At 40.4% G+C, this 27,145-nt stretch overlaps 1 protein-coding gene across 1 annotated transcript; it reads left to right on the forward strand.

The window, feature by feature from the left end:
• The first annotated feature begins 1,110 nt into the window (after positions 1-1,110).
• Positions 1,111-15,801, forward strand: LOC144649281 (uncharacterized). The gene is made up of 7 exons (XM_078508753.1): positions 1,111-1,664; positions 2,171-2,233; positions 10,497-10,555; positions 10,644-10,733; positions 11,510-11,701; positions 13,574-14,103; positions 15,604-15,801. Exons 1-6 carry the CDS (start codon positions 1,441-1,443, stop codon positions 14,047-14,049), a joined length of 1,104 nt encoding a protein of 367 aa, XP_078364879.1. The 5' UTR covers positions 1,111-1,440; the 3' UTR covers positions 14,050-14,103; positions 15,604-15,801.
• The last annotated feature ends 11,344 nt before the right edge of the window (positions 15,802-27,145 follow it).

A 27,145-nucleotide genomic window follows, 5' to 3' on the forward strand; every position in this document is an offset into this window, starting at 1 on the left:
TAAGGAGAAGGCTGTCATTAGAGCTTCTAAGGTCATACCGTGAAGTTGATTTGATACTAATTAATGAATCTATATAGGTAGGTGCCAAACCCTTAAGAGCCTTAAATGTAATTAAAAGAATTTTGAACTCAATACGAAACTTCACTGGGAGCCAATGTAAATCAAAAAGGAGCGGTGTAATATGGCAAAATCTGCTTTGCTGGCAGATCAGCCTAGCGGCAGCATTCTGTATTCTTTGTAGCTTGTTTATACGGTAGTCGGGAAGTCCATACAAAAGGCTGTTACAATAATCAATCCTAGCAGTAATAAACGCATGCACAAGAGTCTCAGTACACCGCCTTGAGAGATATTTCCGTATACGCCGAATATTGTAGAGATAATAAAAGGAAGAACTGGACAACTTTGTAATATGAGAAGAGTCATTAATAAACTCAGCAATGGATGATCAAGTCGATTCTCTGAAATGCACTGATATTCTCTGAGTATGGACGCTTTGTATGCATGCATGTGTAATGATATCAAGTCAGTAAAATTTCAGTAAGTAAGTCAAATGTTGTTGATATACAGTCGTTATGTCGCCTGTTTGCAATTTACTGTTCTCAATTAATTATGATCATATACTATGATACCCTCAAAGCGTGCCTATGCATTATGATAATAACTGTAGCGAGTCTCATGTTTTGAGTAATCCTCTCTCAAATTCAAATTTGAGACAACAGTATTTTTAAAACGACCAGGAACGTAGACCCGGGCGTAGACTATACTACGAGAAGTCCGGCCTGCTTTCCCTTTAACTGAGGTTTTCTATCAAGAAATGAATAAAAACAGCACGAAAAAGTAAAGCCGCGCAACCATTTTTCCCTCTCGCTTCCCACTCGCTAGTTTAATTACCAATTTTTTTGCGTGAAAGCGCCTCGCTCTGTTTGATAAATAAAACACGACAGCATGAATAATTCAATTTGCCAATTGTCCTCAGGCGGTTTAATCGATCCTTTTTTGAATAATTATATCTCTTGTCTAATGTAAACCTTAATTACTTCCGCTTCATAACTGAGGGGTTTTTATTGACTGTTGCGTACTCAACTTCGTTTTTTCTTATCCGTAAACTAGCAATTATACTTGCACTTATTTTCTACCAGGACAAAAAGCATACTATGAGCATCGGTGTTTTAAGTTAAATTTAAATAATAGTTACAGTTTATTTTTTATGGTAATTAAAATGGTGCAGCAAACGCGAAAATTTTCTCGCCGATGACTCAATCACTTGATATATTATTCCTAACTCTGATCAGAACTTTTCAAATTTCGGTCATCATTGTACGCAAGAAAGGCTTTTATCTCGATTACTCGATTACAGCTTTCTTGTTGTAGTGAGAAGGTTAATATTTTTCTGCAAGGGATACCGGAATTAATACTTCAAAGTCTATCTGATAGTCCGCAATGAAATTGTCCGCATTTCGCGTCAGCCTGCGTTTTCTGGCTATGATTGTGATATGCTGTGTCGTTCATTTAAGCATCTCTACTTCGGAAGGATTGCATCATGAAGATGAAGTGGCTGAAAAACATCCTCTGCCACCGGGTGTACGAGAGAAGAGATCCAATAAAAATAATGCGACTCCCAACATGCCGGATATTCTTAAACGACTGCAAGCCTTGGAGGAAAAGTAAGAAAAGTTTTGTATTTTTGTAGTTAACCGACTCCGACAAAATCAAAGCCCCAAATAAAACAACATGAAAATTAACAGTTTTATAGAACTAGCTGTTAGAATTACGCGCTTCGGTTTTATCCCGCAGTTATACATGAAGTTATTGAACCGAAAAAGACCATGATTAGCAATGAAACTGATTAATACAGCACTTGGGAAGGGCTAAATAATTATTATAATAAACAAGTTGTGTTGCACTGGAGTCCAAATTACGCGCAACTCGCTACCAGCTAACTAATGAAAGCTAAGGAATCTATTAATACGCCACAATTGATACGACAGCGTGTTTCTTTCAAATCGAGTTTTAAAACTATGTTTCTGAGAAAATGACTCGATAACTAGATTAAACTTTGAATGTATGGTAAATTAACCTTCTATTCCTCAACGAAATTGGAAATATCTGTCTAAGGAACTTATTTGAAATCATTGGAAAAAGTTACAAATTCCAATATTTTTCTTTACAGGCACGACGAAACTTTGAAAAGCGCAAACTTGACGACGCAACGCTTGCAAGAACTGGAGAAAAGGTTCGAAAAAACATTATTATACATTAATTAGGAACCTACTACTTTGTTCGTAAGTACAGTGACTGTTCGTTAAATTTTTGGTCATTTGATTTTCCCTCGTAACTACGTATACCTGTTTGTCGAGAAAACTAAATTTACCAGTCTACCATAAGCGCATTTAAATTTACTTCGTGTTTTCGGTTACTGCTTCTGAAGTAAATTCAATTCAGTTCAAGTAGTTAGGATTATGTCAGTTGTTGTAGCTATATCTTTTGAATTTGCTGTGTTTTGTGTGGCTGCGCTGGATTCTGTAACTGCTGTAGTTGGTGCAGTACCTGTAGTTGGCGTCAGTTACTGCAGTACTTTCTGTATTAAGTGTTGTGTCAGTTGTTGTAGCTAGTTTGTGTACGTAGTTGCTGTACTTTGTGTAATTCGGATCGTTTGTGTAGTTGCTGAAGTTTATGCAGTTCATGTATTGTGTGTAGTTGTAGCTCCGGTGTGGTGATGGCCGATAAACACGCTGATTTAACACGGATTAAACTTTTGAAAAACTCTTTTTAATTCACTGCACAACACGCCATGCTTTCACAACCCGAGTTCCTCTTCCAACCTATAGTACATCACGTATACTATTATGATAACGATATGTCTCAACAGCAATATTAGCTAAACACTACATTCCCTTCCTTTGTAGTAGAATGAAAGTAGAATGTCTTTGTAACGAACAACAACAATACCAAATACTCTTAAACTAATATAATGGTTCGAACTGCAAACTGTTCTTAACAAAATAATGTTCAGTTTAAGTCCGAAAAGTCCAAACAAGCCAGTTCATTTGTCCAGAACAAAGTCTTTAAATCTTCCAGGCAATTTTCTCGGGTTGGTCTGTTTCTTGTCTCTGCTGCACTTGAGCTTGTGCTAGACTCAGGCATTGCTGGAGCTGGGCTTGAGGTTTTTGCTTCTCTGGAGCTTTGTTATGGTGAAGAAGACTCTGGCTCTCCAGGAGTTTTGTACAGTTTGACAAAAGAGCTGTTTCTCCTATACACTGTGCCATTGTCAGCTTTCAAGGTAATTTCTTGTCCTTCCTTGGTCTGGACTGTGCATGGCTGAGGTTCAAAATTTGGAGTCAGCTTATCAGATGATTTAGTGCCTTTAAGCAGGCAATTTTGTTTTAAGCTCTCTTCCAAACATTAGAGATGCTGGGGTTATCACAGTGGTAGAGTGAGGAGTGGTTCGGTATTCCAACAGGAACTTGTTCAATTCATCTTTTCACCTCTTTCCTTCTACTTGGGCTATTTTGAGCACTTTAAGCAAAGTTCGGTTTTGTCGTTCAACCTCACATTGGCTTGGGGCCAAAACGGAGGAGATTTTCGATGTTCAATGTCATTCTTGGACAGAAACTCTTCGAATTCTTCCGATACAAACTGGGCTGCATTGTCACACTTGAGGCGAAATGGATAGCCGCAACGCACAAAGATCGAAGTTAGTGCTTCTATCATATTCTGCGATGTGGTTGACTGCGACTTTGATACTTCAAAGAAACGGCTGTAGTAGTCTACTTCTACGAGTAAGCTCTCTCCAGAAGGAAGTAGACTTAATTCATCAATAGCTACATCTTGCCATGGTCCTGTTAGTGGTTCTACCCTCTGCATTGGTTCAGGTGCACAGAATCCAATGTCCATTTTAGGCCACCAAACTTTGGTTCTGAGCCGGCTTTTCATCTTGACTATGCCTTGATGACCTTCATGAGCTAAATAAGCACACAAAGTTCATTCTTCACACACATGAAATGGGGCATTTTGCACACTGGTTTTTCAGGATCTTCTTCTGATGTACGTACTTCTTTCGCTGTTAACACCATAGGTGTGCTCTCTTCTGCAATCATTTTCACTGCATCTGTTTCCTCTCCACTCCTGTCTTTTTGGGTCAGGAAGCTAAGTCTTGAAAGGGCATCTGCAATGTTTTTCCCGGACGGTACACTACTTGGAAGTTGCAATTGTAGCTTTGCAGGCGGAGCACCCACCGCTCGATTCTTGCAGACGGCTTGGATGATCTCTTGTAAATGCATTCGAAAGGTTAGGGGTCAGTTTGAAGTTCAAAGTCACGACCATAAGCATACAGATTAAATCTTTCATAGGCCTACACTTAACCAAGCGCCTCTTTCACGGTTTGAGAATTAGATTCCTGGATGCATAGGAGATCACTCTCCAGACACCATCTTGGAATTGTGTGGGAACTGCTCCAATCCCAGTAGGACCTGCATCTTGCAACAATAGGGTTTTACAATCATTCTTGAAGTATGCCAGTGTTTCTGCTGGTGTGATGAGGTACTTCAGCTTCTCAAAAGACTGTTTTTGAGCTTCTTCCCATATGAATGGTTTCGTCTTTTCTTGTCAGCTGTCTGATAGGCTCAGACAGCTGACAAGACAGGAATTTGGCACAGTACTGTACAAGACCCAGGAATGATCTGACTTCAGCTACAGTCTTTGAAGGTTTCGCATTCTGAACTGCTGCCACATTTTCTTCGCTGGGTGTAACTCCATTCTTGCTCAGATCATGTCCAAAGAAGGTCAACTTGGGAAGTCTGAACTTGCACTTGCTTGCATTCAGGGTTAGTCCACTCTGTCTGAGGCGATCGAGAACAGCTAGCAAATTCTTGTCATGCTGCTCAATTCCACATCCATGTACAATCACATCATCTGCAAAGTTTGCGACACCTTCACACCCTTGCAGAGCATCACTCACAATCTTCTGATATTTCTCTAGGGCTGACGTAATGCCGAACATTAGTCTCTTGTATCTGTAGAGGCCTCTGCATGCATATGCCTCACAAACTTAGTAATTTGACAGGACTCTTCATTAATTAAGCTCGATTTGGTGAAATCCCCAGGGCAAGTCTAGTTTGCTGAACACAGTTGAACCATATAGGTCATGGAGAACTTCTTCTCTGGTAAGAATAGGATGCCTCTCTCTTTCGATGGCTTCATTTGCTCTTCGTATGTCCACGCAAATACGAATACTCCATCTGGTTTTGGCCCGAACACAAGAGGTGATGTCCACTCTGTAAGACCACATGGTACTTCGTCTATGATGTCTTCTTGCAGCAACTCATCCAATTTCTTGTCTACTTTGCCTCTTAGACCAAAGGGTAGTCATCTTACTGGCTGTGCCACAGGCTCGACATTCTTGTTAAAGTGCAACTTGAATTGGAAGTCTTTGAGTTTTCCAACACCTTGGAATATGTAAGAAAAGTCCTTTAAAACATCTCCACCAAATCATCGCCTTCGCTGGTGATGATAGTACATGCCAGTGGGTTACTAGGAGGTCCGACTCTCAATACATTCAGTATCTCTGTAGTGAATTTTCCAAGCAAAGTTTTTCCAGGACCTTTAACAACAGCTCATCATCTCACCTTCAAATGTTCCTAGTACTTCAATTGGTTCAGTTTGACCATAGGCAAACAGCTTTTTGCTGCACTCTAAAATGTACACTTCACTCCTTTCTGCTTAAAACTTTCCCACGTAGTTTTGTCCACTATGTTGCATGATGCTCCAGAGTCAATTAGTACATCCTTCAACTCTACACCTCCCAGTTGCAAATGTATAATGCCCCTTGCTTTGTTACCATCATTCACGGCAAAGGCATAACCATCTCTTTGATGCGAGTCTTCTTTTACTTGATACACACCATTTGGACTAGGTTTGCCACTTGGAGGGCGTTTAGGATTCTTTATCTTACAACAAACAGTCAGATGACCAGTTAAATCACACTTGTTGCATGTTTTGTTTAGGGCAGGGCAACTGCAGGCAAAATGACCGGACTTCATTGCATCTGTAGCACTTCTGATGCTCCCCTGGCTTTACATCTTTCTTATCAGGTTTTCTCTTCTTTTTCATTTGTTTTCCTCCATTTGGGGTCGACAGGTCGCACTGCATTCACCTGATCGTTACTCGAAGTCTCCAATGACTGCATTTGAAGTTTGACAGATTCATGAACTCATGTAACATCTTGAAGGACAGTAAGGGTTCCATCCTGCGCTTCTTCTGTAAATTTTCGTCGGAGCCAGTTCCGGTTCTTTACACTTCTCACTTCTACACTTCTTCTAGTTGTGCCATTTGTCGGAATCTGTCTCAAAAGGTGCGTTCACTTTTGACGTAAAATAGTTGTCGAGGACGGTTAAACAACTGTCAAAGTTGTTCTGAGCTTCGTCTTCTGGTGCAAGCGTGTAGAACATTTCTTGCAGTTCCATCCCACCTGAGTGCAGTAATACAGCTACTTTTTGCGCTTGATTGGTTACGCCTTTCGATGTCACTTAATTACAAGTGAAAAGCACGTTTCCATCGCTTCCATTGAACGGAAAGAGTAGTCGGTTCTCCCTTGGCGTCGAAGCAAGGAAGACCACGAAACTTGGTTGCGTGTCGCTGGTTGCACTGCTCCCGGTTTCAAGTAGCCTGTGTACAGCCGTCCCGCTCCCCTCAAAAAAATCGGGGAGAGAACGTCTGTGTTATGGCGTCCTTAATCGTGTTCCGCGGCGGGTGGTTTCCCCGGAATGTGTGGGAAATGATCTGATTGGTCTTTACACAAAAACCATTCATAATTGCATTTAATTTATGCGGGTGATGGCTTGTGGCGTTCCAAATTATTTCAGCGTGCGGCGAGCATTCGAACTTTACAACCTTTTGCGTCTCGCGCCGTGTTTCTGAAGGGCACAATATGCAGTATTTGTAAAGACAGGACAAGCTGTAGTCTGAAATGGACGAGAGGACGGCTGACATTTCAGACTTAACAAGTTGGAAAGAGCCGTAGTTCGGTGAAGACCGTGGTCTCGAAAATTTCTGCGCTGAAGTTTGATTTTGAAACCTCTAAAATTTGCCACATTTTTCGTTAGTGCGTTTGTTGTGCCTCACTTCGATTTAAAATGTTTGGTTTGAAAGGACAAGCTTTGGAATTTATGCGTGAAGGCGAATGACTTCTTCGATTTAATAATTGTGATTCCGGGCCCGGCAGTTAACTAATACTCTTGCACAATGTATTGTACGAATAACAGTGTCTGGCTTTGCCGAAAACTGAACATTGTAGCTTTACTTGGAGAACGAAGAAGGTTGGTGATTAGATTTTCTGCTGTAAACGTTATTCTCCTTGCATTTTATTGATCTAGCGCTTTGTTTCTTGAGCTCGATGATGTTTTATTTCCCGTGTTTGTTGTGTTATATTTGGATCCGCATGATTCCAATTTGGTCAACCGGATATCCGATATAATAATTTATGTGAAATTTAAATCGATAACAGCAGGATACTGGAACACGATTAAGGACGCCATAACACAGACGTCCCCTCACCGATTTTTTTGAGGGGAGCGGGACGGCTGTACACAGGCTAGGTTTCAAGCATGTTGCGAAATTCAACTGAAATATCCAGAAGAACCTTTATCCTGGTCGCCAAATGTGGTGATGGCCGATAAACACTCTGATTTAATACGGATTAAAATCTCCAAAAACTATTTTAGTTTGGATAATAGACCATTTTACAGTTGCCTTCTCAGTGACCTAGCCTTTGAATGGAAGCGAGGCGGGAGGTGACCTTGTTTTGATACAGTCCTTTTCATTTACATGATAAAGCAAATAGGTTTGTATCAATGCAAGGTCACCTCCAGCCTCACTACCATTCAAAGGCCAGGTCACCTGGCAGGCAACTGAAAAATGGACTATTCGTTTATGTCGGCATTTTATGCTGAAGCTTGTTTCAGTTAGTAATCACAATATCGGCTTAGCATAAGCAAAATTCGCCATCTCACATTTTCATGTTTGGTAACTCACACATTTTCATGTTTGGTACCTCAAGGTGACTTTAGTAGGACTATTTTACCTTTAAAGTAAACGGAGTTGAATTTGTACCCGATTTGAGTGTGTTGATATAAAGTTGGAAGCTCGTGATATTCTATTTATGAAATAACTACTTTTTATTTTTTCTCACCGCGCGAGCGGGTACGATGAACTGAATCGTGCAATCTGATTGGTTCCGGGAGCGGGCGGAATTTTCCGATCTTGACCGCGGTCAACGGAACGGGCGGGATGCAGTTTTGCCAGAGAGCTTACCGCGCGAGCTTATTCAGTTTTTAGCGGTGAAAGTTTTGCTCTCCAAAAAATCGAAACAGCTGCTCACCAACCGTTGTTAATGTAAGATCTGAAGGCTAGTATTCATGTCCTTTATCGGCAAAATCGAGTGTTAGTTTACCGTTCGTAGTTTGCCGTTGTTTGTGCATTTCGCAATGGTTTTTACGCCACTTCGGTAAACTACGCCAGTTCTCAGACTCCATTTACGAGTTAAACTGCCTTGTTTATCAGTCACTTTTTGCCAAAGCCGCAAAACGCTATTTTCCATTATTCAAGAAAATGAGATTCTTTAATTGAAAACGGTCAAATTAATTATCACAATGTTGTGCCGTACGTAGACGACCGAGCTACGCATTTCATTCAGTTTCACTTTCGCACTGTTTATCAGAATACAATTTCGCTGGGAATCAACGCAGAAATTATGCTTGTTTAACAAACTGTGTGGCTTGAGAAACAGCTTTTGAGAGGAAATAGCTAGGCTTACACCCGGCGAACAGGGAATTTTTATCGGAAAGCCGAAATCGATTTAAAAGCGTTTAAATTTGTGCTACATTTGTGCTATATTTATTAATTCATTTGCTTTTCGTGACCCTCTGCAGTGTAAATTAAATATGTCGAACCTTTTCTGAATACTGTTGATTTTTTTAGCAAACCTATTTTATTCTGAATTAAATAGCAAACAGCATTCTTCACTCTTGCTTACCCGTCGATCGACTCACTAATTGAAAGTTAATGCGCGCGTATACAAACGAAAATTTTGCCACACATTTTTTCTAAATTAACGTAGGAAAAAAATAAAAACGTTATTTGCCGGCCAAGGTCGGTCCGTATAGGGAATTATTTTTTTCTTTGTTCGTGAGCGGGCGGTATTCTACAAATCCTGCGATCTGATTGGTTCCGGGAGCGGGCGGTATTCTCCCATCCGGCCCGCTCACAGCGGGCGGTATCTGTTGCGAGATGAATCGTCGAGTGAATTTTCCGCGCGAAATTATTTTGCAGTCTTGTACGAACGAACACATGAAAGATTTGCTCTACAAAACCGAAATAGCTGCTCACCAACCGTTGTAAATGTGAAAAGACAAAATAGAAGTGGAATTAAAAGCCTCGAAGTTCTTCTAAAGGCGAGTATTCATTTCTTTATCGACAAAATCGAGTTCTAGTTTCGTAGTTTGTTGTTGTTTGTCATTTCGCAATCATTTTCACGCCATTACGGTAAGCTGCACCAGTTTTTAACTTCAATTTTGAGTAAAAACTGCCTTTTTATCAGCCACTTTTTGCCAAAACAAAACTTTAGTTGCTATCATTCAAGAAAATGAGATTCTTAATTACAAAACAGTCAAAATAATTCTCGCAATAATGATATTGTGCCGTACGTCCAAACTACGCATTTCATTCAGTTTCACTTTCGCACTGTTTATCACAAAGAAATTCTGCTGGGAATCAACGCAGAGATTATTAATTCTTTAAAAAAAGTATGTATAGCTGTACCGAAACTGCCTTTCAGTCAGATAATATTTTTAGTTCGAGAATTACTATCCTACGAACACAATTTCTTTCAAAACATTCATCGGAAAGCCGAAATCGATTTAAAAGTGTTCAGTTTTGTCAATGATATAAATGCTTTGGCTCGATTTTACATTTATGCCATATTAACTACTTCAATTTCTTTTATTGAATCTCTTCAGTGTCAATTTAATATGCTAAACCTTTCTGTTAGTTCGGTTCAATTTATTTAAGCGAGGCTATTTAATTCCGAATTAAATAACAAACAGGCAGCATTTTACACTCTTGCTAATCCGTCGATCGACACAACATTGAAATGACGCGCGTATACAAACAAAGATTTTGTGACACAATCTTTCTAGGTTTCTTTTAAAAACAAATAAAGTAGGAAAAAAAATAAAAACGTTATTCACCAGCCTTGGTCGGTCCGTATTGGGAAAAACTGTGCCCGAGGTCTTGGATACCAAGTCTTGGGTTCCAAGACCGAGGGCGGACCTCCCGGCTGGTGAATAACCTATATAAACTGTACCCTCGGCCTACGGCCTCGGGCCGTACTCAAGACCTCGGGTACAGTTCTTCCCTATACGGACCTCCCGGCCGGCAAATAACATATATAAATCTTCATAGGTTAACTGACCCTGAATTTACACTGTTTTTCTCATCTATAGGATTGAAGCACTTCTGAAACCCAAAACAATCGACTCGTGGTTCTTGGGCTACCTTCTAGGTACGTACATAAATACATATCTACTAGCAGACTTTCATCATTTCTAGTGGGTTTTTTTTATTTTACTGAATATATGTATACATTTCAGGGCGGTATGGCCGGAATAACGGAAAAGGTTTTGTCGGACCTCCTGGACCCCCTGGAAAACCTGGGATCCCTGGACAAACCGGGCCAAAAGGTACACAATAGAAGTAGTTAAAACGTAACGTCAGTATAACAACATATAGCAGAATAAACAAACATGGTCTAAATTACCATTTTAACCGGTGCAATGGTAAAACTGTGGTAAACAAAGGAAAAATTCTATACACCATGCCCATGTCGTACCTTTTGGTTCCTCGATAGTTGAACAAGTTCGATTGCGCGTATGTTTTGCAAGCTTTTTAGCTAAGTAAAGGACTGTAATTGATTGAGATAATGACTCGGGATCACAAACTGATCTGATGGAAATTTTTCATAATTAACAATCACATATCCTAAATCGCGCGGAATATCGCCTGATATACTGAGCCGACGAGGCTAAAATGAGACGATATTCTGCAAGATTTAGCAGGATAATTGTTTTTTTATTCAACAAATATAATTTTCAACGAAACAAAAGAAAAGCTGTAATTGTGCAGCGCTTTACAAGATTTCGGACGAATCTTCGCAACCTACGTATATCGCAGGATATCTTTTATGTACGGATGACAAATAACGTTAACATTTTTGCCATATATGGGGAGCGCGCAAGCATGTATGTATCAAACAAGGATGTATGTATCAAGCAAGCATGTATGTATCAAGCATGACTTATCAGGCTTTAACTTCAATGCAAAAATATTAACATGGTTACTCTGATTTCTAGAAAGTTTTGGTCTATTTAGAGAGAAGGTAATGGAAAAACGGAAGAAAAAACACTGTTTAAGTAAATAAATACGGTTAAGCTTTATACAGCTCTTTTATATATTGCAGGAGAGTCAGGAAAGCCTGGTACCAGCATTTCTTCCCCAGGCCCTCCTGGTCCAAAAGGAGATCGTGGAGCTGTTGGGCAGACTGGAACACGGGGAGCTAAAGGTGACAAGGGCCAAGACGGGAAGTCTGGGGTGCAGTATGTTCGCTGGGGAAGAACCACGTGTCCTAGTGGTGCTGACATTGTTTACAAAGGTACATTAGGAATAAGCTAATGAGTAGACTTACAAATACCCCAATCACTCAAGCAAAACATGTTTAGCTAAACCAGTTTAACAAATTTTAAACCAGCAACAAAAAACTATGAGACCGATTTTTTCATAGGAGGATTCATGAAGCTGTAACTTGTACTTTAATTATATTTAAAGTCAACAAAGATTAGTTTGCGCTGCAACTTTAATGGCAAAAAAAGATGTTAAACAGAGTTTTAAAAATAAACAGCATTTAAACGTGTCTTAGGAAAGAGGAATTATCTGTTCAGGGATATATAGGAATAATTCGCGGTGACAATGATGCTCACATTGAAGCTAATAGAGACTCTTGTTCAAACAATCCAAAGTATGACATGTACAGAGATCCGCTGTAGGGGTGTCAGGTTATCTGCGTTTATGAAGTTTAATTAAATTGATTAACAACTGAAAAAAGCTTGGCAACGGTGGAAGTCCAATAAAATCTTCCCGATTATTTACATAAAAGATGGAGCGGATATGAACATGTAAATTAAATTTTGAGATAGGTGATTATCTTGAGCTATTGCCAAGGAAAGCGCTTTAATAAGGCAATTTCAATATGCTTGCTTGCTATTTTTTCAGAAGCTTTGTATATGACCACGCAAAAAGTCAGGGGCGTATCTAGCCTATAGGCCCGTAGGCCCGGGCCTACAAATTTTTTAGCCCACTCGTATTTTTAAAATGTGCTATCAAGAGAATAGTTGTGGCTGAAGCACTTTCAAGATGAAATAGAAAGCAATATGCATTATAAATATCGCAACTACCCTTTCTCGATTGATCAAGTCTCTAGCAAGTAGAAATTCTTGGCTGCGTGACACTTGTACTTTAAAGCATAAAAAGGTAAAAATAAAGTTCTTGTGTTCGAGTATAAAGTGCCAATTTAACAAAATAGCGTTCCAAACGTTTCGGGCTTTTTTTTAATAGTACGACGTCTTAGTTCACACCACCGACAGTAGCCAGTCGGGTCTTTACGTGGGAACTTTTCCATGCACGCACGCTTGGTGCCGCACCTGTGATCAAATTCTCTTGACCCCGCCCTGCAGGATATCAAATGCTTTATCGTTATCAAGGATGCTTTCACCTGCGAAACAATGTATGGCATCTCTCGCCGCCGTTGTTCTGCGATCTACATCGCCGAAACTGGCCGCACACTACAGCAACGTTTCGTTGAGCGCCTCTGCAGCATCGAGAAAAAACCGCCAGGCTTTCCTGTCGCAAAGCATTTCAATACAAATGGCCACACTATTCAAGATGTACAAGTCCGTAGCATCATGTTCTGCGTTAGGAACAAACAACGAAAACGTCAGGAAAAGCGACTCATCTTCAATCTGTGAACAAGTCAGCCACACTGACTGAATGTTAGTCGTCGCGTGCTCATCGCGCGCGCAGCTTGCATTGGAACTTTTGATCTTTTTTCTTGGCCTTAGCAAATTTCTTTACGAAACAGCAACTTGACTTCCACTGATAAAGGGCTAAGCTCGAAACGTATGGAAGGATATATTGTTAAATTGGCACTTTATACTTGAACTTGAGAACTTTATTTTACAAAGTGATAGGTATGTGTCGTTAAAGACAAGTGCGTTTATATATTTAACAATGAGTGAAAATTGCCGAACTATTCTCGGCAATGAAATGTCAAAATTTAGGTGCTTCCGGATTGTACTTTTGAGGGCCTTTATCTGGAGCATAACCCCGAACCCCCCCTCCCCCTCTCCCTCTAGAAGCGGCCAGGCCTACAACTCTTCAGAAAGCTGGCTACGCCCCTGAAAGTGGAACGTTACAATAAAAACTGCTTGCGAAATTTTTGAGGATAACGATTGTTATTTTGTATTGTTAGGAATAATGGGTGGTGATCATTACAATCACCAAGGCGGTGGAGTTAATTATCTGTGTCTACCACACAATCCAAAGTATGACAGATACAAAGACGGACGGCAGAACTCGGGGTACGTGTATGGCACTGAGTATCAGGTCAACGATATCAACATCTTTAAGACGAACCTCCATGACCATGATGCCCCTTGCGCTGTTTGCTTCGCCAAGTCACGTGGTTCAATGCTTATGATGCCCGCACGGAATGACTGTCCATCTGGCTGGACCGAGGAGTATCATGGGTACCTGATGACTGAATACAACGGTCACAACAAACAACGCGACTACATCTGTGTTGACGAGGATGCAGAGTATGTTCCCGGTAGCCATGCCAACAAGGACGGGGCGTTACTGTACCCCGTGCAAGGATATTGTGGCTCACTCCCTTGTCTTCCATATGTCAATTACCGCGAGTTGACATGCGCTGTGTGTACCAAGTAACAGATGACTGCAGTTGCATTGGTTATCAGCAAGCTACAAAGAAAACGTCACTGACTCTCCTGATTTGTATACGTAATTGGACTACATGCTGTCCAATTTGGAAATAATTTGATGAAAAAAATTCCGAGGGATGTAGCATGTAGTCCGGTTACATATTAATTATATAGCTTGTAGTCAGTCAATCCAGGGCATTAAACAATAAACATATTCCAGAACGGGAAAAGCATTCAACATTACAATAGTAGGCATAACACAGCACATGCAACTCAGACTCAAAGCATTGTCTTCACAAATAAAACTTAAACAAAACAGTGCAATTTTATTCACCTGAGTTTGCGAAGCTTGCTACAAAGTGAGTGAAAACACTGCATCAATCAGTGAAAGTCGTAAACAAAGTGTTCGAAGAGCTTTACAACTTCTTGAATCTGACATACTCCTTTCCACTATCTCGTTCGTACTTCATCGCCGTCTTTTCTCTTCGAATTTCAGCAAAAAACGACCAAGAATTGCATCTAGCTCATGGCGATGAATATCTGTGTTCTTGCTTCGCTTCGCTGCACTTACGTTCACCCAAGTTTTGTACTATTAGAGGTGTGTTGCTCTTGGTTTTTGCATCTTAGTGTAGCTAGCTCCTCTTCTGACAACGTAGGAAATTTCTCTTTGTTGTTACTATTGCTGAAAAGCTCAAAAGGAATGGAAAAACGAAGCAAACTTGCCTTATAAAATTCCGCCATTGTCGACTAACAATGCCACAAGTTTACAGGGCTGACGCTACGATTTGTGCTTATTGGCTAATATCCGTCACGTGTTGTTTTTTCTTGGATTTGATTGGCTGAGACAAAACTGTCCAATTTTTCTTAAATTGGACAGTTTGTGCATTTTACCTGAAAGTCCTAATTGAATTTATCCAAATTTAATCTCAAATTGGACAGTTCTCAGAAATTAAGGAAAAATAACTGCGCTGATAATATAGGATTTACTGACAGCTATATAATTAACCCTCGAACGTACAAGCAAACTCACACCCCCACCATCGTACAAGGGGGAGGGGGGTGGATGGAACCCCTCCCCGGAGTTTACGCTATATTAAGGCGTAGCAAAATTATTTTGCACTGAGAAGAAAGCCCTTAGCTTACTCTACAAGATGACATAATTTTAATTGGCTGTGACGTCATTAGAGCCGCCATCTTGGATCCGCCATCTTGGATTTCATCATTTTCTTAGAAAGTCCCAAATTAACGTAAATTGATGCAAAATCAAGCCAGAATGCTTATGGAATGTGAAAATAAACAAATTTTGCACTTCTGTTTCAAAAAACTGGAAAAATAAAAAAAGTTAAAAATTACGATTTTTGGCGAGACCTGCTTGTATTTGTAACGTTGCCATGGCAACGTCAAATATCATGGACACATGGTTGACATATCAAAATTTTCACAAAGGATGAATAAACAGCTACTGAAAGTTTCAGCAGTGTTGAGTAATTGCTTTTTTCAAAATTTGGAAAAAACCTTATGGGGGGGGGGGGGGGTGGGTGGCATCCACCCCCCCTTGTACGTCCGAGGGTTAAAAGTAATATTAAACTAAAAATGAACTAGTTATTTTAGGCAAAGAAGTAAACCATGATGCAGTTCGCTATTTTAATGTACCGAGTAATCGAAATTGCCGAACTGATGATATTCATGGAAATGGTGTAGAGTGGGTAAAAACTAAGACAATAAACTTAAAATAATTTTATGTATCTGTTCCTTTTAAGAATGCCGGTCTCTAAGAATCAGACAATTTCTCAATTTCGCGGCAAGAGGATGGAACTTCGATTTCTTTCATACTTTTATGTTAGATAGGCTAGGGTATAACTTAAATCACAGTATAGTTCTTTCGATTGAATATCCTTTTATTTTAAAGAAAAATGCAAATAACAAAAATCCGTTAAAATCGTCATTTGAGGCGCTAAATTATTCATGATTTTTGCACGAGTTTGAGAGCCTCGCGTGCAAAAACAAATCACTCTACCGTCTTTTAAACACTCAAACCATAGTTAGCAATCTCTAAACATCTACTGAAATGATTTTGGGAAATATTACGTTGTTCTTTGTAGACAAAATAATTTTATTTCGAAGGCATACAATTCACTGCCGTAAAAGTACTTGGTAAATAAAATTAATTTTCACCATGTGCGAAACCTTCAAATCGTTTAAGCTTCTGGTGGTTGAATGTTAGAAGAATGGTGTATATATCCCTGTAAAAATTTCTCCGGGCAAATGATTAAAAGCGACGTGAGATCTTTTCGAATTCGGTTAAATATGCAAATATTTGACCTTCCGCGGTCAACTTTGAAGTTACGGGTCAGAAATAATTTTTGTTCCGTGTTCCAAGTCCTAACCCATTTAAGACCAAATTAAGCATATAAAAAAATATGTCATTTTCTAACCTTTATCTGCTGTAAAAGGTAGGTTCGAAGGCCATTTTAGCATGATTACGGCTCTTAATTATCATTTGTCGCATCTGAGCTTCGTTTTCCTTCCGCGGTCAACTTTGAAGTTACGGGTCAGACATGAATGACATGAATATTTCAATCCGTGCACAAGTCTTTACCCATTTTGGGTCAAAATAATCACACACAAAAACATTATGAAATATTCTAACCTTAATCTGCTGTAAAAAGCAGGTCCGAAGGCCTTTTAAGCACGATTCCGGCTCTAAGCATCCGTAGTAATTTGAGCTTCGTTTGTGTAAGTATGTCGTATTTAGTGGTCGAAATCCAATCTGTGATCAACTTTCGGCGCTTCTTGTCACCACTGCATCTTCTTCGACGGCATACGCCGATTGTTATTATTGCCTCGTTAATAGTACACAAAAAAATAACATCTGATCGCTAAACGGCATGATGTCGGCGCTTACAGTCCCATCTTGCAATGGGCCGTCTGTTCGTCACGCAATACTGTGTCATGGACATTTTTTTAGGGGGTGGTAGGCGGGTGTGGGAAAGGTTGAATATGCGGAAATGCTTGATTTAATACTTTATGACAAGTACGTACTCGAGCCAGCAGCAACAACAACAACAACAACAAGTACAGTGATATCTTTTGGCAGACAAGATAAAGCACACGTACTGTCAGTTGATAAGCGTTTGGTACAGTGTAATGCAATGCAACTGTTCGCGAATTCGGTTGCTCGCGCGGGGTTGGTTGTAATACCGGGAGTGGAAGGAGGATATAAATCTTTACTAAACAAGTAGAGTTTTTAAGTAGTTATTCCCTTTTTTACTGTAGAACCGAAAACGAAGAGAAAAACTCGCGTCTATGTTGTATTTTTATTTTTTTTTTTGGGGGGGGGGGGGGTGAGGGAGTGGGGGCCGGGGGGTTCTTGGTTGGTTGGTTAGCAAAGTTTTTTTTTTTTTCACAAAGATACCTAACCAAATATCGCGTGTCCTGTATAAATGGTTAATGATAGAAGTAACGATAAGTTTTGATTTTTTTTTCGTGATCGAGTGGCAACTTAATAAAAACATTGCATCGCAATCTTTTTTCGCCCTACGGTAAATCTGGGTGACCTGTGGCTTCGGGTGGTCATTCGTCAACCTAAAACTCTTTGCTAAAAAGGATCAGCAAATTGCTATGGCAATTCGGCGTGGGAAAAAATCGCCAAATTTAATTTAGTGGCTTCCTAAGTAAACAAAACCTTGGTCGTGCTAGTTATTGGCACCGTCTGTTTGCTTAAAGGCTGCGCGTGAACAATTTTTTCAAAGTTCAGTTTATTTCACTGGAAATGGAAGGTTGTTGTTCTTTTAAGGCCCTTGTTCGTGGAGTTTGCGGTTTTGATTCTAAAGATCGAAAGCGTCACACTGAAATCGTTCCTCTACTGTCGTGTGAGAAGGACATCAGCAGTCACAAGTCCCAGTATTAATTTAGTTAACTCTAACATGACTCTTTCCCGTGAAAAACCAAACTTCAGAAGCTAGCTATTTGTTTGGTGTTTTCAAGGCAGCTCTTGAAAACTTCGTTAAGGCCCAAAACCGAAAAATAACAATCTATTCAAGGGGAGGAAAAGCGTTCCTTGCCGACACAAATAACGGCTAACCGCACACGGCAAAACACAAATCTTTATAAAATCGCTTTACTAATACTTGAACAAAAAGTTCAGTTTTGAGATACCTTTTTTTCGTTTAGATCGGCGTTTATTTTAGCTGATAGAATTTAGGTACCATATCTAAGGATCACACCCGGAACACATTGCCAAAATGATACCCTACTTATGGATCGAGAACCTCAAGAAATATTCCCTATCCCGGAGTTTTCATAACCTGCGATCAGGAGTTATTTTTCTCGCGGCGGAGAAAGCCTGATCGCAGGTTAGAGTTTTCAGAGCAACTCTCACCCGGACGATCACACTTTACGACCTGATACTGGGTTCAAACCATTTACTTCTTTACTATATTAAGACTGTATAACGAAGTTTTCAAGAGCTGCCTTATAAACTTATGAAGTTTGGTTTTTCACGGGAAGGAGTCATGTTAGAGTTAACTAAATTAATACTGGGACTTGTGACTGCTGATGTCCTTCTCACACGACAGTAGAGGAGCGATTTCAGTGTGACGCTTTCGATCTTTAGAATCAAAACCGCAAACTCCACGAACAAGGGCCTTAAAAGAACAACAACCTTCCATTTCCAGTGAAATAAACTGAACTTTGAAAAAATTGTTCACGCGCAGCCTTTAAGCAAACAGACGGTGCCAATAACTAGCACGACCAAGGTTTTGTTTACTTAGGAAGCCACTAAATTAAATTTGGCGATTTTTTCACACGCCGAATTGCCATAGCAAATTGCTGATCCTTTTTAGCAAAGAGTTTTAGCACTGAGTTTTTTTAACATGTTTTAATTTCGTTTAAACTTCAAATTAGTTATTGTTGAATTTAGACATCATGAATTCGACAGTATGTTCAAAACGGCACCCCAAGAAAGTACTTTGTTACAGGTTGACGAATGACCACCCGAAGCCACAGGTCACCCAGATTTACCGTAGGGCGAAAAGAAATTGCGATGCAATGTTTTTATTAAGTTGCCACTCGATCACGAAAAAAAAAATCAAAACTTATCGTTACTTCTATCATTAACCATTTATACAGGACATGCGATATTTGGTTAGGTATCTTTGTAAAAAAAAAAATAAACTTTGCTAACCAACCAACCAAGAACCCCCCGGCCCCCACTCCCTCACCCCCCAAAAAACATAGACGCGAGCCCGGTTTTCTCTTCGTTTTCGGTTTTACAGTAAAAAAGGGAATAACTACTTAAAAACTCTACTTGTTTAGTAAAGATTTATATCCTCCTTCCACTCCCGGTATTACAACCAACCCCGCGCGAGCAACCGAATTCGCGAACAGTTGCATTGCATTACACTGTACCAAACGCTTATCAACTGACAGTACGTGTGCTTTATCTTGTCTGCCAAAAGATATCACTGTACTTTTTGTTGTTGTTGTTGTTGTTGCTGGCTCGAGTACGTACTTGTCATAAAGTATTAAATCAAGCATTTCCGCATATTCAACCTTTCCCACACCCGCCTACCACCCCCTAAAAAAATGTCCATGACACAGTATTGCGTGACGAACAGACGGCCCATTGCAAGATGGGACTGTAAGCTACTGTAAGCGCCGACATCATGCCGTTTAGCGATCAGATGTTATTTTTTGTGTACTATTAACGAGGCAATAATAACAATCGGCGTATGCCGTCGAAGAAGATGCAGTGGTGACAAGAAGCGCCGAAAGTTGATCACAGATTGGATTTCGACCACTAAATACGACATACTTGCACAAACGAAGCTCAAATTACTACGGATGCTTAGAGCCGAATCGTGCTTAAAAGGCCTTCGGACCTGCTTTTTACAGCAGATTAAGGTTAGAATATTTCATAATGTTTTTGTGTGTGATTATTTTGACCCAAAATGGGTTAAGACTTGTGCACGGATTGAAATATTCATGTCATTCATGTCTGACCCGTAACTTCAAAGTTGACCGCGGAAGGAAAACGAAGCTCAGAAGCGACGAATGATAAGAGCCGTAATCATGCTAAAATGGCCTTCGAACCTACCTTTTACAGCAGATAAAGGTTAGAAAATGACATATTTTTTTCATATGCTTAATTTGGTCTTAAATGGGTTAGGACTTGGAACACGGAACAAAAATTATTTCTGACCCGTAACTTCAAAGTTGACCGCGGAAGGTCAAATATTTGCATATTTGACCGAATTCGAAAAGATCTCACGTCGCTTTTAATCATTTGCCCGGAGAAATTTTTACAGGGATATATACACCATTCTTCTAACATTCAACCACCAGAAGCTTAAACGATTTGAAGGTTTCGCACATGGTGAAAATTAATTTTATTTACCAAGTACTTTTACGGCAGTGAATTGTATGCCTTCGAAATAAAATTATTTTGTCTACAAAGAACAACGTAATATTTCCCAAAATCATTTCAGTAGATGTTTAAAGATTGCTAACTATGGTTTGAGTGTTTAAAAGACGGTAGAGTGATTTGGTTTTGCACGCGAGGCTCTCAAACTCGTGCAAAAGTCATGAATAATTTAGCGCCTCAAATGACGATTTTAACGGATTTTTGTTATTTGTATTTTTCTTTAAAATAAAAGGATATTCAATCGAAAGAACTATACAGTGATTTAAGTTATACCCTAGCCTATCTAACATAAAAGTATGAAAGAAATCGAAGTTCCATCCTCTTGTCACAAAATGTTGGATTCTAAGCGACCGGCATTCTTAAACAAAAAACCGCGCATATAATTATATATAAGAGTGTGTGTGTTGCCTTGGCAGAGCTCTATTTGCAGGGATAATATAAAGCACAAGACTACTATAAACGGCCATGCACAGGTGCCGTTTATTTTTAAATATATATTTTTTTTCAAGGATAGAAAGCTCAAATAAGAAAACTTAAAGTATCATCCCAGCAAAGGTGAGGGAGAACCAGCAAACCAAGGGTAACCACAACAGAAAGGGGGACCGGAGGATGGGGAACCCTACGCCCAGGTACGCCAAAAAGCCTAGATTTTGCTTCAAGTAGTGCTGAATGCTCAGGTCAGTCTTTACGACTTTGCAGGCAGGCTAGATTAAGCGGCCTAACATGACATGCAACTGGCAACAGTCCAAAACGTGAGCTAGGTGGTGTATGTGCGCATTTGGATGGGAGCAGCCGTGCCGGCCGGGGAACACAAATGTGATACATCTTTTTGGGTCAAAATGGGCCTAAAATCGAGTATTTTGCTTGCAATTAGCGCAAACTACGCACTGCATGCTCCGGCCTGTCTTGGTGACCTTGTAGGAAAGCTAGAACACCCAAACTTGATATGCGGTCGTCCGAAGAAGTGGACGAGGTTGTCATACTTCGGGTTTCAGCCATGAGGCCAGGAAAACGTCAATTTCCTACCTCGTTTTGGGCCAATAAAGGGCCAAAATTCCGGAATTTTTTCTTGTTTTAGCGCAAAGTAGGCGTTTTATACTCCGGTTGGTCTTGACGGCCTTGTAGGCAAGCTGGAGCGGCCAAACTTTGCTTGAAGCTGTTTGAAGGAGTGGGAAAGGTGGTGCATTTGCGCATTTGCGGTATATCCCCAAATATTTAGGAAACAGGTTCTCTCGGGATCAAGCAAACACAAACGACCCATTGCATGTAATATAGCCAAGGAATATTACTTAGCTTCACACTAGAGCTCGTAGGTATAATCCAAGTGCACTTGGAACCTAATTTGAGTGTGAAAGGTAAATCGTACTTACTTCAACTTTACTTGGTGACCATGGAAACTTTGAATTCGTTGTTCAAAGAAGCCGATGTGCGCCGCCAAGTATGGCCTACACCACACTTGAGAACGTACATGACCAGTAGGAAATGGAAGCCAAATGAAAGCGGCGTGCTGCGTTGTCACGATTGACTGCTTGACAGTCTGTACCTAAAGTAATATACTTTGTCATCAAGCTAAGTGTGAAGCCAGATTTTGTAAAATGCGACTTAAGTTTTCAAGTGCACTTTAGTCAAGTGCTTACTTGAAACTAACTTGGAAGCAATTGTACATTTTTGATCAGGTTGTTATTTTTTCAACAGCACGAGAAACCCGTTCAGCAATCTGGTGCGCATTCGGAAATTTGAAACAAATTTTTAAATGTCATTAAAGATGTGAATATTGTTCATCGTGATGTAAGATAGGTAATGAACGTTTATTCGTTTGTCTCACGATAGAATCGCTTTGAGATGTTGATCGCGACGTTTCGACTGCAATACTGCTAGTCTTCATCAGGCGATGAGGTCGATTGTTTATGCGTCGCTATTTATGCACGTTGGTTCGCTGTGATTGGTGCATTTCGATCCTCATTATTATTCCGACTAACAGATGATGTTCCCTCAGAGGTCCGCTTTGTAGTTGAACGGCTGTTATGCTTTCAGATCGTAGGTATCCATGCTTCAGGAATTTCAATTCCGCTATCTCTATTGATGTTATTAGAATGAAGTCTTATTTGGATAGCCTCTTTGACCCTGCGTGTCTATCGGTGAGGGTCACGATCGATAAACTTGACTTGATTCCATAAAGGAATATGCCCCGTTTCGTTTGCGTGCTCCGAAACTGCGGAGGTTTGTGTATGAGCAAGCCTTATCTCTCTGTCGTGTTCTTTTATCCTGTCTTGCATCGCTCTCTCTGTTTCCCCTATATATACTTTGCCGCATTCACATGGAATTTTGTATACAACACCATCTTGTTTGCCTGGTTCTAGGGCGTCTTTCGGTCGTACTAAGTAAGACCGAAGATCAATCAATCAATCAATAAAATTTATTTACCCTCGGAGCTGACGGGGACTGGCTAGGCCCCTAGCAAAACATATGCTAATATGCCGAGAAAATAAATTACAAATGTAAAAATATATACAGAACGAAAAATTCATTAATAAATAAGTATTAAATTAATTTTAAAATTAAAAAGGGACTATCTAGCTGCGCACAGCATTACGAAAGGCCTGTAGTGTAGCAATTGTTCTTACTCGGTCTGGCAGTTGATTCCAGGCGTTCGCCGCCCAGTATCTTACAGACTTCAGTCCATACTTGGTCGTATTGACCTTAGGTAAGACAATCTTATTAATGCCTCTCAAGTTCTTGATATTGTCCCTGACACAGAAGAGGTCCTTAAGATACACAGGTGCTAAGTTGTTAAGGCATTTGAATATTATAATAAGTGTATCTTGAATGCGACGTTCACTTAATGTGTAGCCTATGCGGCTGCACAGAGAAGCGGAGCTAGAAGACCTGCCCTTATAGATGTAACGTAGGGCTCTTTCGTGAAGTTTCTCTAGTTTATCGCTGTCTGATTTTGGACAATTATGCCATATCGAAGAGCAATAAGTAAAATAAGACATCACAAAGGAATTATACAGGCATAGCTTGGAAGAGGAAGACAAAACATTTCGTAATCTACAAATAACGTCAAGTTGTTTTCCTGCTTTCTTAATAATTTTAGAAACGTGCGTGCTAAAGTTTAACGCGTCGTCTATAACGACTCCTAACAGCTCAACCTCATACACACGAGGAATAATTTCTCCGTCTGCATATAAAGATATGTGAGCACGATTGTTGCTAGAGAGAACAAGCGCCTTGCACTTCTCAGGGTTGAGAGTCATCTTGTTATCTCTGAACCACTTACAGGCTACGGCAAGTTCTTTGTTAAGGACGTATTCGACCTTAGCTGGGTCAACATCAGAGTAGTAGATCTGGTTATCGTCGGCGTAATTCGATAGTTCTGCCTCCTCGATGAAGTAGAAAAAGTCATTAAGAAAAATGTTAAATAGTAGGGGCCCTAAGACGGACCCCTGTGGAACTCCCCTTGATATTACTGACACATCCGATGTAACATTTCCAATCCGGACACGCTGCCTGCGATCGTGTAAGTAGCTCCTCAGTACGTTTAAGCTGTGAGGAGAAATTCCATAGGCTGCAAGCTTTGCTAATAGTAGATCGTGAGGGATAATATCGAATGCCTTACTCAGATCCATTACTACAGTCCCCACCACGCACTTCTTGTCCAGCGCCCGTCTCCAGTCTTCAACAAGTCGCAGTAATACGCACTCACAACTGTATCCCTTTCTGTAAGCTGAAAGGAATTTTGAAAGGATACCTGAGAAGTGCTGAACTAGCTGTCTATTCAAACATCTCTCAAATACTTTATCGAGTAGCACTAGGATGGACACAGGCCTGTACTTGGACTTATCAAACTCGTCGTCTTTCTTGAAGATTGGCGAAATTTCAGCTAATTTCCATTCCGTAGGAACGCAAGCACTATCAATGATGGAGTTAATAAGAGTAGCTAAAGGTTGCGCTAATGCAGAGGCACAGTCACGCAGGGCTCTTGCAGGGACAGAATCATGGCCGGTGGCCTTGTTTACGTTAAGAGACTTAAGAATGGTCTCCAGCTCAGCGGAGTTAACATGACTGAAGTGAAACTGATCGGTCACAGGGCAGTTAGCCATTATAGCTCTGATGCTGGGGTGGTCACGAAAATCCTCCACTGTTGTAGTTGGGACGTCAGACACGTTCTGAACAAGGGAATAGTAATGATTGAAGATCTCAGCAACCTCTTTGTTATCCCTAACCAAAGACCCGTTTTCTTTAAGTTGAATTGCTTCATTGCTGGTGTTGCGCCTACTGTGCATGAAGGGCTTGATTGTACGCCAGAATTGTTTGGGATCTCCTTGTGCATCGCTTGCTTTTGTTCGTAGATAACTCGATATGAGTTTACGTCGTAAGGAGGAAGTGGCGTTGCGCTGGACTTTATAATTCTCGAGATCACCAGAATCGCGGGTCGCGAAGTAACGCCGCCTCAGTTTATTCCTTTTGCGTATAGCAGCAAGTAGCTCTGGTGTCATAAATGGAACATGTTCGCGCCTGATCTTGGTCGTCTTGATCGGCGCATGCGCATCTAAGACACCTTCCAAAAGTTTTCCCCACGCCCAACTCACGTCTTCCGGGTCATCAAAAAGATGAGCAATGTGAAATAGGACCATGTTGACGTCAGCTGCGAATAATTCCGGGTCATAATGCTTGAAACGTCGAGCGGTGACAATTCTGGGGGACGATCGAGGGGAATAGGTCCTCATTACCGTGTAAATGAGGTGGTGATCGCTGAAGAGTTGTGTCAGATTTAAAGACGGTGCGAACGCCTTGTTCTTGTAGGCAGCGGCGAAGAACCTCTGATACACCTTTGATATAGGGTAAAACCGCAGTAGATTTAAATTCCTGCGTGGGTTCGTTGCTGGCTGTTGGTCTTGTGGTCTTAGTAAGTTTTCGTATGAACGAAGAAGGATAACCGTTAGAAACAAGTACCGACGATAAATGTTTCTTTTCTTGAGAGATAACTGATGGTTTTGTTATGAGGTGTTTGGCTCGGTCATATAGACACTTAACAATACCACGCTTCACTGACTGAGGATGGTGTGAGTCATAGGCTAAGTACTGATCATGATCGGTGTGTGTGGGCTTTCTACGACTAACTCAAAGAGCTAAGGGAGATGCGAAACGAGAAACTGAATCCACTGCCGAGGGAATAACAGCCACCCTTACGGCAAACGAAGCCAGTGAGATACTTGAAAAGATCAGAGTTAATACCCAAAGAGTATTTAATGCCACCAAAGATCGACAACAACGCAAGTTCTTAAAACTTGTACAGGAGAAACAGGCCTCTATTTCACCACATATTGACCCAACACCGCGAGTCGACAAAAACAAATGGGTGATTAACTTATCATCACGGCCTCTTAGTGATGCTCAGAGGTATCATTAATAGAGAAAGGGTTAAATTTCGCAGTAACACCAACCACTATTCCAGCCACTGAAATAGTTGCTAAAGTTGAAACAGCCATAAGAGCGCTTGACTCAGAACAAGCTGACACAATAAGGAGAACCGTTAATAGCGTCCTTCAACAGGCTGAACCACCTAAGCCTAACATCACGAAGGAAATGCATGAAGCCCTTAACAACTTAAAACAAGACGATTCTATTATGATACTACCAGCCGACAAAGGTCGCGCAAGTGTAGTTCTAGACACTTACACCTACCATGATAAAATGAAGACATTAATCGAAACGGGTCCATATCTGAACTTCTTAATAAAGACCCCACGGATCGACTCAGCCGTAAACTCACTGAGAAGCTTCTCAGCTTAAAACGAAGTGGACATCTATCAGAAACTATCTACAACAAGATCAGGCCCAAGCACAAACAGCCGCCTAGGATCTACGGTCAGCCTAAGATATACAAACCAAATACACCATTGAGACCTATTGTATCGTGTATAAACACCTTTGCTTATGACTTATCGGCTCATTTAGCTGACATCCTGTCCCCACTAGCAGGCAAATCAGAGTACGCAGTTACCAACTCTACTCATTTCGTGAATACCATCAACCGTGAAAGAATACAAGAAAAGGAAATCATGGTATCATTTGACGTAGAATCTTTATTTACGAACGTGCCAATCGAAGACGCCGTAAAGGCCGCAGTTCGCAAACTAGAAAACTATCCCGGTCTTGCCGACCGCACAAACCTAACACCTACACAAATTGCCGACCTATTAAGAGGCTGTGTCTGTAATACTGGTCTGCCCGATCTGGCTTGTTAAATAGATTTCGCTCTTTTCTAGTGTGTTGCAAGACTTTCATGTACTTATACTAAAAACACAATTCACATGACCGGATCATTAATTTTTTTCGAGATTTTAAGGATTTTCGGTTCACCCGAACGAGCACTTGTAACGACCACTGTCAAGGATTAAATTTACCACAACTTTGAAAATTAATTAAAAAAGAACTAACAACTTCTGTACCAAACAAACACTACAGCCTGTTAAATTATGTCTTTTTAATTTATCACACCAACTTTCACGAACATTGAGCTCGAATCAAGCTAGCTGCAAAACATTAACGACACCCCTATCATACACCTTGATGAAACACTTGAAAACGGCTCAGATTCAAACTTTATTTTTGAAAAAGTGAGGCGGTCTACTTCAAACCAACGCAGCCGAAAAGAAGATGTAATAGAAAATGT

The sequence above is a fragment of the Oculina patagonica genome, chromosome 4 (genome assembly GCF_052425735.1).
Source record: "Oculina patagonica isolate OP01 chromosome 4, crgOcupat, whole genome shotgun sequence".
Lineage (NCBI taxonomy): Eukaryota > Metazoa > Cnidaria > Anthozoa > Scleractinia > Oculinidae > Oculina > Oculina patagonica.